General features: G+C 45.0%; 1 protein-coding gene across 1 annotated transcript; it reads left to right on the forward strand.

The window, feature by feature from the left end:
- LOC120669299 lies at window positions 1-3977 on the forward strand. The gene is made up of 4 exons (XM_039949075.1): window positions 1-63; window positions 1563-2451; window positions 2550-2670; window positions 3713-3977. Exons 1-2 carry the CDS (start codon window positions 1-3, stop codon window positions 2241-2243), a joined length of 744 nt encoding a protein of 247 aa, XP_039805009.1. The 3' UTR covers window positions 2244-2451; window positions 2550-2670; window positions 3713-3977.
- Window positions 3978-11699: the final 7722 nt, after the last annotated feature.

An 11699-nucleotide genomic window follows, 5' to 3' on the forward strand; every position in this document is an offset into this window, starting at 1 on the left:
ATGGATCATCTAAAGAAGCCAAGCCTGAAGAAGTCGAATGCTATGCTGGATGATCTCAAAGACGTCAGTGAAGGATGCTAACATCTTGAGCCGTAGTCCATGCTTAGGATGATTCCCTATAGCCTTAATGACCACGTTAGCTTCGTTTGGATGCTTATGTGACTAACCATAGTTAGGTGTGTTTGTGATGCTTGTCGGTGTGTTTGTTTGATCTAACTTCTAGTTTTGTCGTTGATGTCTTGCGGAGCTTGTGCCTGCAGTGACAACAGTCGCCTCATAGTATCTCCTCGGCGCCACCTACTCATACAAAGACAAAGCAAGCTCTGATGATCTAAGGCTAAATATGTTCTTCTCGCTACCCGTCTTCTGTCCTTCTCGTTGAATCTCTCCGTCCGATCTTTTGTCTTTGCCCCTAGACTTTGCGAATCTTGGGACGAGATTCTGTTTAAGGGGTAGTTCTGTCCCACCCCAAAATTTTAATTTTGGGTTGTGAATATCTTTTCGAATATAATTATCCATCTTTTGAATATTTCGAGAATTTTCCAGAATTTTCTGGCATTAATTCTCACTTTTTCCTAGAGCTAAATCCAATTAATGGAAAGTTCTAAAATATTTTTACGAGATTTAAGTATTTTATTTGAACTTCACGTGTCCCAAAATGTCTCTAGGATTTTTTTCCTTGGAATTTTTGGGATTCTCAAAATATATATAAGGATTAAAATATTTATCTAAAATTTTCTATCTCTCTGCCTTGTCTTCATCGCAATAGTTAAAACCTCCTACCCTGCGCTGTGCTCCCCGAGTCCCACGGTAAAAATGGGACGCGTGTCTATCAGTGCTCAGCCTAGCGATTTTGCAAAAAGACCTTTATACTTTTTCGAAATCAATCAGTAGTCTAACTCATCTGACCATAACAGTAAAACTGTTATATTATTTTGCATATAGATCCCTGTTGTAAATTTTATTTCAACCTGAAGAAGAAAAAATCGAAAACTCTTGTCGTTTTTACAAAACACCGCCCGCATGACGATTTTCGGAAACCCCCCTCCCCAGTCCAAACTGCAAACCCTACCACCCCACTCACTCCCATCCTCTCTCTCCTCTCCCTGCCGCCGCCGCCGCTCTCCCTGCTCGCCGCGCCCGCGCCTCTGCCTCCACTCCCATCTTGCTCTCCGCCTGCCTCCACCACCACCGCATCGTCTCTCCCGTCGCCTTGCCCAGCTCGGCCCCCAGCCTCTGCCTCCTCGGCACGGGGCCCTAGCCCGGTTGTAGGGCCTCCCGCGCTAGATCTCGCAGGGGCGTGCTCGGAGCGGCGGCCGGCGACCCCCCGGCGCGGAGGCCCCCGCCCCTCCTCTTCCTCCTCTCCGCCTACCTCCGCTGCTCCTCCCCCCTCTTTGCCTGCCTCCGTCGGTCCTCCGCCACCGCCGTCACTCGCTCTCGCGGTATCTGGATCCGGATCTGACGCGAGGCGTGGCTCGAAGGGAGGGGGCGCGTGCCGGCCGGCCACGGCGCTGCTGCTCCAGCGCATCGAGCAGAGCGGCCGGCCGCCGCCGTGTGCCTAGGCCGGCCCTGCTAGGCCGTATCCCATCACCTTCGACGCGGAGGAAGCAAGGTCAACTGTGAGGCGGTGGCGCGGGAGAGCATGCCAGCCCCTCGACGTGCTGCGGGAGGCCAAGCGCCCTGCTCATATCCTTCCTCAAGTCGCATGCCATCCTCTCGCCGGCCTTCTAGCCCCAGTCCTTTGCCCCATTGCCATTCCTCTCCAGGCTCATCTGCTCCTCACCGTGTCCCCAGGCTCCCTGGCCCTCTCATCCACGCTCTCCGCCGTGCTCGGCGTCGCTGACCCAGCCTCCGCGCTGCTCGCCCTCGCGTTCCTCTCCGCCGCCGCCGCAGCGACGCCCTTGCCGCTCCTCCCCGCGGATGCCGCGGCTGTCACTGCCCGGCTGCTCCTCAAATTTCCCACCTCCGAGGATGTGCCAACAAGGACAAAGGGGAAAAGGGAGGAAGCAAATAATGGAGGGATCAGGGACGTGGTGCGGAGCTTCAAGGAGGAGCAGGTCGAGGAGCTGGAGCGAATGGAGGTCGCTTTCAGGAGCAGGCCTGTCAGGAATGCTGCTGCACGGCAAGTCCGATCACTCATGGATTTCCTCAAGGTGAGGTTCTTCCCTTCATTCTTGCCTGTATCTGTTGATTGCTGTTGGCTCATTGTCGTGGTGAATGGTTTGCAGATCAACCATGCATAGTGAATCATGCAACAATTAATAAGTTTCATTTATCACTTAATTTATATTCAGCTTCCCCTTTTTTTCCCTAGCTCTAGCTTTCAGAGCCACATGTAGAGAGCTAACACCTTAGGAGCCAATGCGGTTGATGAAATTGTGTGTTGATTGCTGCACAGAGTTATCAGAAGCACCCAATAAGAAGTTGCTGATAAAACTGTATAATCTTGAGGTAAGTATTTTAGATAGACTTGTATCTGAATGATAATGTTAGAAAGCAGGTATATATAGTAACTTTGCTAAATATGTGTGTCTTCCGTTTTCTGACAGGCCTCCGAAGATAAAGTCATTGTTTCTGATTGCGGACTGCAGGATCTGTCAATTAAGCCCTTTCTTGATTCCCTAATATCATAAACAATATCTATATTGGATCTTTCTTATAACATAATAGGTACCTATTTTCCAGTAAATTAATTCATTTTTGTTTTGTCTTACACCGTGCATCATTATTTTGGCAGCACTGTAGAAATCATCATTTACAGTTAAATGTGTGTTTTCTTTACTATCAAACATGTGCTACCAATCCCTTACATGTAGTGCTTTATGCTCTTCTGATAACCCAAACCCATGATTGGTGCGTATAGCCTTTTAAGAACCTTATTCAACCACTCCATTGCTGACTATACTGCTTTGATCTTAATTTATGGGATAGTATTGAACTGCTACTTTGCTCTTATTGCCTGTTGGACTGATATGGTATTTCTGTAATTCTGCTAAAAAATCACAAGGAACCAAACAATCAAATGGCTTCAGCATATATTTGCTTCATCGTGTCAGACATATGGTGGCTTGGCTCTGGATGACTGGATTTGCATTGTAATTGTTTTGGTCCCACGTCTTCATTTGCATTGTAATCAATTTGGTCCCACGCGGCTTAATTTCAGGTTTTTTACGATCCCTGAGATCTATTCATCAAATTGAAATAATATGGTACTCAGTTTAGGGTTGAAAATTCTGCATTCGCTTTTTGCACATTTATGATGTGGATCCTGTTTAAAAACAAGGAAAAACACATGCAAGCATACAACAATCTTATATGCTATATTTAACAGAATTATGTTACATTACAAGAATGCAAGACATGCGAACCATTTCTTGAGAATGAACAATATTCTATTATCAAAGGAGAACATTTATTTGAACTCAGCAGATTTGGTCCGTAATCCTAGAGGAAATTCGGAGAGCCAATTAACCATTTCATAAACATTGGAGGAAATTCAATTAACCTGAGATTTAATTCCTATTCAGATGTTTTTGTAATATGTATTACCATATCTCGGGAGCCATGCAGTATTAGATCTCTCACACTGGATAGATGCAACCTTGACTTGCTGGAGTTGTTTGTATTATTCATGCACTATCAGGTGATGAAAAGTACAATGAAACATTAGGAAAAAGGTCTCTCTGAAGCTAATAAACTTCTCCGCTTTCAGGAAATGACCAACTGGAGGAGCTGCACTTGGCAGAGAACACAAACTCGGCACTAGACAGAATAATTCAATACGAAGACATGCAAGAAGTATCAACAACCAATGAGGAAAAACAATAATGTAACAACCTTGAAACAAGCAATGCTGTAGCATGTGAAAATACTGTAAATATATGTAACGTCCCGCCTCCCCGAGGTCGGGACCGCTTACATCTGACAGCTTTTTAGGACATAGACTGTCCTCACAGACTAACACATGTCATTTCTACACACTTTGTCCTCACTCGTGCGCACCCGGGAATAACTTCCCGGTCGGTCACCCATCCCCAAATTGCTCCGGGCTAAGCACGCTTAACCTCGGAGTTCTTTGGAGACTGATTTTCGGAAAAGAAGTTGCAACTTGTTGGTATGAGTATCCTATTAATCTTATTAAGCCTTGGGCCGGGGTGTCAAATGCTCACCCCCTTAAGAGACCGACGTCCTCGTCGGTCAATCCCAAGCCAGGAATGTCCTCTCTTGGCCACGTTCCGTACGTCCAGTGCCAGCAGCCCATGTGCCACGTCCGTGCGTCCAGTGCCAACGGTCCCTGTGCCACCTCCGTGCGTCCAGTGCCAATGGCGCATCCCAGATGCCCGCGCACGGACTCCTCACGCGCCCGTGCACATGCCGGTGGCATCTGCGCCCCCACGCGCCCGTGGTCATGCCTCCGCATTTACGCCCGTACGTGCCCGAGAAATCGCGAGAGTCGGCTCTGATATCATTCTGTAACGTCCCGTCTCCCCGAGGCCGGGCCCGCTTACCAGGACATAGACTGTCCTCACAGACCAAGACGTCTTTTCTGCACACTTTGTCCTCACTCGTGCGCACCCGGAAATAACTTCCCGGTCGGTCACCCATCCCCAAATTGCTCCGGGCCAAGTACGCTTAACCTCGGAGTTCTTTAGAGACCGGCTTTCGGAAAAGAAGTTGCAATTTGTTGGTATGAGTATCCTATTAATCCTATTAAACTCTGGGTCGGGGTGTCACAATATAATTTGTCATTTTTTATTGCCTTATGATTACTTACAATTTATTGTTCAGGTAGGTAGTAGGGCGCGCATCGCGCCGAATGTTCTAGTCTTATGCAAACCTACGCTCCTTGATGGATCGACCCGGATGAGACCTCAGCTGGCCCGTTTCTCCTCCTCCCTTGCTCGTGGGCCCTTCCCTTGCTTGTGGGCCCCCACCATGCCGACCAAGTGTGCCTGCCTGCTCACGTTGGCAAAGTCCACCTCGGCCTCCTGCTCACGTTGCCTGCACCGTATGAAGCCCTAATCCCTAAGCCCCTGCGCCCCTGCTATGTGCGCCTTGCGAAACCAGCCGCCGCCAGCGCCTTCTTCCTTGCCCTGCTGCACCTGCACCCCCTGCTCGCGAGGGGCACCAGCAGCGCCGCCGCACCCCACGACCTTCTCTGCTGCACATGGAAGCGACCAGCCCTGCGTGCTGCCGCCCCCGCAGCGCAGCCGTGTGCGCCTCCCTGCGTGTCGCCCTCCCGAGCGCCGCCACCAGGAGCCATCGTCGATCGCTGCCATGCCTCCTGCCGCTGCGTGCCCTGGTGCCCGCGCAGCCTTGGTCTAGCGAGAAGGCCAGGGCAGACCCCGCCGCAACCTTTCGGTCTCAAGTTCAACGGTCACATTGCGTCTCAGCACAAGTATAGTACAAATCCCAAGCTCTCTTAGTTTTAACGTTTTAACTCCATTTTAGTTCGCTTTCGTTGCGTTAGTTTTATTTTAGCATGAGCTATAGCTTAGTAGTGCTGTTGCGTTGTAGTTTCTGTTTTTAAAATAGATTTAGAATCAATTTGATTAATATCTATTTCAACTTGTTTTTCAGATTAACAGCTAATTAGAGTTGTACATCGATTTTCATAATTAATGGTAATTGGATTAATGTAAATATAAATGTTTCTTTTAATGTAACTTGATTAGTTCAAATCACGAATCATAAAGTTTTACGCTAGATGCTCACAATACTCTTTTATTTGCTAGTTAAATAGTTAACCAGTTTAATTCAAACTAAAAATTGATAAATAAAATGTGACTAAGTTTACCCGCCTTTACAAATATAAATCAATATGATTTAGATAATATGGATATTTCTTTCAGATATCGTTTACATATGTTTCCTAATTAAATAAATCAAGCTTATAGTTTTATGTTTGGTTATAATATAAATCTTCCGATAGTTGTTTCTTGTCAACCGTAGCTTTGTTTTCCGCGTTTCTTGCGTTCTCGTAACAATAGCCGTGAGCCCTATCCTTTAGTGCGTTCTTTTAACCCTTTTTTTTGTTTTGGTGTACTGTTCTTAGTTGTACTTTGTTGTTTGCTTTGTATGTTGCCTGATGTTTGCTTCGAGTAAAAGGGTTGTTGTTTGAAGCTTGAAGAATAAAGAATTGCAAGTGAGCAAGAACTGAAGAGCAGTGAAGAGCAGTAAGAGTAGCTTTTTGTTGATGAAAGACAAGTGACCCTAACCCTACTTCTATCTATGCTTTATTTACAAGAATACTTTGTTTAATTGGAACATGGAGAAACATCCAGGAAAACAGTACAACCACAATACTATATGGCTCTGGTCTTGGCTGAGTAATTAGATGAACTATATGTGGTGTTGGAGTGGCTCGTTTGGTGGTGTTTGGGCTTGTGTGGTGGAGCAAGCGAAAGAAGCTGTGTCTTCTGAGGGACTGCAAATGAAGGGACCAACACTTACATATAGGAATTCTTTGTAAAGGCCTCGTAGCGTCCCTATGCAATCACACCTTAAAAGTGTGGTATTGTGCCTAACTAGCACATGCGTGATTGGGATCAAAGTTCTTCGGAACTTTTACGCGAATTGTGGTGAAAATGTAGAACCTCTGCAGAGTTAAAACTAACCGGTTAGCTGTGCTCACGGTGAAGAGCGGCTTGGACCCTCACATGATTAATAAACTTAAAGATGGATATAAATCACTTTCTAGTTATTTCTTGTGGCCTTGCTGAGTACCAACCATAAGTGTACTCACTCTTGCTTACTGCTGTTCAGAAAAGAAAGTTGCTGTGAAGTCTTTTGAAGATGATACTGAGTTTTAGGTGTACGCAACCCCCAGTCGATTGCCTGTGAAGTTGAAGCCTTCGTTTCCAGGATAAGTTGTATAACTCTGATAGTCTTTTAGTTGCTTTAATTCTCTTTTACGTGATACTGTTACTGATTATTCACTTATAATGTCTATATATATGAAACTTGATACTGTCATACATATAGTTATGCATTCGATTTTGTCCTTTAAACCGGGTGTCACAGTACCATATAACCATGGCTGGAATTCCACTCTGCTTCTCGGAAATGGCTAAAGTAGTGTCCTCTAGATCTACTAAGGTAACACTATTCCTCGCACCCTTCCCCTTCCTTTTATTCCCATCGGATGGGCCTTCATAATAGCCACCACAGTAACCCGCATTGTTTTTGTACAATGATTTGGACAAGCGTGAATTCTTTCCACACCCATCGTGAACGAGCTAACAAGCTTCTTTGCTCGGTATGTGTTAGTTCGTACTTTATTTGGTTTTGGAAGCAACCAACCCAAGATACGCAGCTGATTGTTGAAACTACCATCTGACCAATTATACTTAGCCTTCAAAGTCTACAGCTCTAGTATGAAACGAAGCACGGTCCAGTGTTTCGGGCATCCCTCCGATTGCTCATATATATTTTCCTCTGCTGATTTTCTCACCGCCTTGAAGTTTGGTAACCCCTTGAAACTAGCAGTCAATACCTCCGCTTTGGTGTGGCGCAACAACTGGCTCAGAAAATTACCGTCGTCAAGTTCATCTTCACTACTACTACCATTGATGGGCCTATCATTGACATCATCAATATGGAATCCACCCGCTCCATCATCAATGTCGACACTATCATCATCTCCGCCACCATCATAATAAGCATCGAACAATATGTCAAACTCCTCGTCTTGTATGATTTCATCTAGTGGATTATTCATCGGATGGGAGCATCCAGATCTCCATGTTTCTTCCAAATCGTGTAGTTCTTAACAAATCCACTCACCATCACATCTGATCTGATTGTAGTTGGGTCGCTAAATATTCTCAAATTCCCGCAGCCTCTGCATGGGTAATGTATCAACCGGGTCTTCTCCTTTCTTGCGTGGTTCTCCGCAACTTTAATGAATTTATCAAGCTCTACATAGAAATACGCGTCTGTCCTGTTTGCATTGTACATCCATATCCTATCCATCTGTGCACAACAACAAATAATTTAAATGGATTAAAACAATCAAACATTTATGTAAATATACATATAGGTGTTGAAAAAAAATCAATTTAAATAGTACTAGATAAAAAAATCAGAACCCAACCTATTATTATACCACTAAATCATGGGGGAAAAATATATCGTGCATATGTGAAGATAGAAAAAAATAAATCAAATCTTTTTCTCGAAAGAAATAGTCCTAAATTCACATAAATATATACTCTATGCAAGCATAGGTGTTGAAAAAAAGTCAGTTTAACTAGTACTAAATAAAAAAATTGATTTCCATCCTATTACTGCACTACTAGATATTGGAAAAAAACCTATCATGCATGTGTGTAAAGATAAAAATAAATAAATCAAATCTTTTTCTGAAAAGAAATGAAGCCTCAAATTGATATAAATATGTACAATAAATATTGGGAAAAAATCTACAAATAAATCTTTGCAAAATTGAAAACAAACAAATCTTCTTCTCTCTCCTCCACATATCTAGGGCATTGTTTACTTAAGATTGATTCCAAAAGATTGCATAATCTTGTTCTCCTACTAAAATAACTTAAGTTCATCCAAAAGTTTGAGACCAATGGTGTCTCAAATGGATAATTCACACCATGGAGATCTAGAGCTTATTAGAGGCTAAGAGAGCTCCATTTGATCATTAAATCTAACAAAAGAGCTTAGAAATTGTCAGACCCGGGACAGCGGGACTGCTTATAGGCATAGAATGTTCTAGAGTAAGGGATAGCTCATGGATGTACTGTTATCGCCATAAATTAACAACATAGTTAATTTATGGGCCGAAAGCAAGATGTGCTTAAAGCAGAAGACTAAGAAGACTTGTAAATCGGCTCCTGCGTGAGCATCTGGGCCACATGGGCCGTGTATCCTTAGAATTAGTTCAAGTTTAGAGATAGAGTCCGATCGGGACAAGATTAGTTTAGATTGTTTCCCAAGTCTCCGGACTATAAATATGTATCCTTTGTTATTCGTAAAGGGAGCGTCATCACGACTCGCAAACAACAACTCTCGGCGCATCGCCACCCCTAATCCTAGGGTTTCATCCAAGTAAGTGCCATGCTGCCCTGATCGCTTCTTGCGATCAGGGCAGTATTGTTCTTGCTTTTACCTTGGTATTACTCGTACTGAAGCGTTTTTGATGGCGAGTAATACTAGTTATCATGATGTTCGTAGCATGGCTTTTAGTAGATCTGTTATGCTTTGTTGCTTATCATCTGCGAATATCATGTTGTCTCTGTGCAGTCACGTTTCAATCTCACGCTAGTTCTTATCGCATAGAACTAGTCGCACAGAGGCAACACCCTGCTTCTTTTATGTCTAGTAGATCTGATCTGTTATGGTTTGCTCTTATCTTAAGAGTTTGCGTAATATCTGCTAGGTTAGGCCTTGCAAACGGATTGGATGATCCGGTGGTGTAATAGATGCTTTATCTTAGCCTTGATAGGGATTGTTCCGGGAATCGGCTCTTGCTAGTTCTTAGGCCTCTGTTTTGGGTTCTGGTTTAGTCGTCTGTTACGTTCATTAGGCCCAGTCACGTGTAGGATGTTCCGATCTAGCAGTGAAGCTCTTACCATCGTGGATTAGATTAGTTAGATTTAATTGAAGCAGTTTTATAGTTATTTGCTTTATTTACCATATCTGGATACAATCAGATCCCATCTGACACCGGGACTCGATCGGCTCTTCAAAGCCGATGCAAGAGTCGTCCCGGGGAGCCGACCACGGCTCGGACTTACGTTTACACGTGTCTTTGTATGCAGGAAACTGTTTGGAGCACGTCTGCACCCTCCTGATCGGGTATAGGTCAGGTGGCACGCCCGGTTTTCCACAAAACCTCCGGGCGCGTGACGGAATTGTGGGCCGTCGACGAGGAAGCAGTGCCTGCCAGCGCCCCAGCAACCTCCCGGCTCTTCGTGTTGCCCGTCGCTGCTCGCCGGGGGGTTTCGACCGACAACATGTACCTTATCTCTCTTGTAACTACTCGAATATGGGTAGAACTAGCTGCAGTATAAAGAAAACTATTCAATTGTGTTGTAGTAGGACTCCAACTGTACTCGGCTATGACTTTTCATATAACCTTGTCCCCCCGGATATATAAGGGCGGGCAGTGATCCCCTCAAAACAACATCAACACCTAAGGCAATACAAACAACCACACAGGACGTAGGGTATTACGCAACTCACGGCCCGCACCTGTCTAAATCTTTGTGTTCCTTGCACCATCGAGTTCCAGAGCAGTCGATCCGTACCTACAAACCTTACTGCTAAGGGTATCCCTGAGCAGACTTGGCGGTAAACACAGACAGAAATGACAAGCAATTAGCGTTAATTTACCTCATCGAGCCCCCAACTTGACGGAAATCAAGTTGAAAACCTCCTCTTTTTATTTTTTTTGGATCTTGGGGAGCTCCTCACCCGAACGAACAAGGGGGTCGGGAGAAGAATAAGCATTCTAAAAATTTTTATAGTTATTTTCAGGGGCAGGTAGGGAGTGAGTCACCTCTACAAATGGATATCCAGTGACGGCTCAACAGTGCACAGCTCCGTTGTAGGAACAGATAAAAAATTGGTCCACTCCTAAATAAATCGCTGCGTTACTACAAATTATTTTTGTAGTAGTGCTATCGGACCTGTCGTGCCGGCGCGGCACAACCGTGTGGGCATCATGACTTGCCTAGGCCGCATCATCGGCACGGCATGACGGCATGCCACGACCAAGGTTAACCTAACCGGTGGGAACCGGTCCAGTTTGACCGGTTACCGGTCAAACCGGTCCGGTCCGGTTCCGGTTTCGGCCGGTACCCAACCGGCCAAAATTCAAATTTTAAATTTGAATTCAAAAAATGAAAAATTCCCAAAAAATTCCTAAAAATACTTCAAGGTGTGATGAATCTAATGGTGTCAAATTTTCTCAAAAATTCATTCATTTAGTATAGTTTGTGGGAATTTAAAGTTAAATCAAAAAAGAAAAAGAAAAAAAATGGACCGGCCCATGAAGGCCCACCGATCAAACCGGTCAAACCGGCCGGTAAACCGGTTGCACGGGAGCTTTTGAATTTCAAACCGATCAAACCGACCGGTAAACCGGTAAAACCGGCCGGTAAACCGGTCAAACCGGCCGGTAAACCGGTCGGAACCTGTTGCATGGGAGTTTTTGAATTTATTTGAATTTGAATTTGAATTCAACCGGTTTCCACCGGTTACCGGTCTAACCGGTCCGGTAAACCGGTACCGGAGGGCGGCGGTTAGGCCGGTCCGGTCGGATTTTAAAACCCTGGCCACAACACGATTAGCTATCCATGGCTAATCGTATCGTGCCCTACCGTGCTGTGCTATGGCGCTATGGCGTGTCCGTGCGGTGCCACGCTGGGCCACACATTTATTTGGCCATCTGTAACGGTAATGCTCTGGCAAAAGTTCTCTTTTTATTGTAGTGCTCGTAATGATACATTTTCTTTTACAACGACAAATGTATTTCAACGTGTTCAACGCTCTAGTTGCAGGTTGAGCGAGAATACGGAAGGATTACACAGTACAACGACCCAATACATGCCCCTACAATACATACTAGCTAGTAGCTACGCACTCGCAGGCTACTGCCCTTCTACCATGCATCCATGCATGCTTACATGCATGCTTACGCATGGCCGTGTGTCACTGCTGACTACTCTCTGCCTCTTGATGAT

The sequence above is a fragment of the Panicum virgatum genome, chromosome 4N, assembly GCF_016808335.1.
Source record: "Panicum virgatum strain AP13 chromosome 4N, P.virgatum_v5, whole genome shotgun sequence".
NCBI lineage: Eukaryota > Viridiplantae > Streptophyta > Magnoliopsida > Poales > Poaceae > Panicum > Panicum virgatum.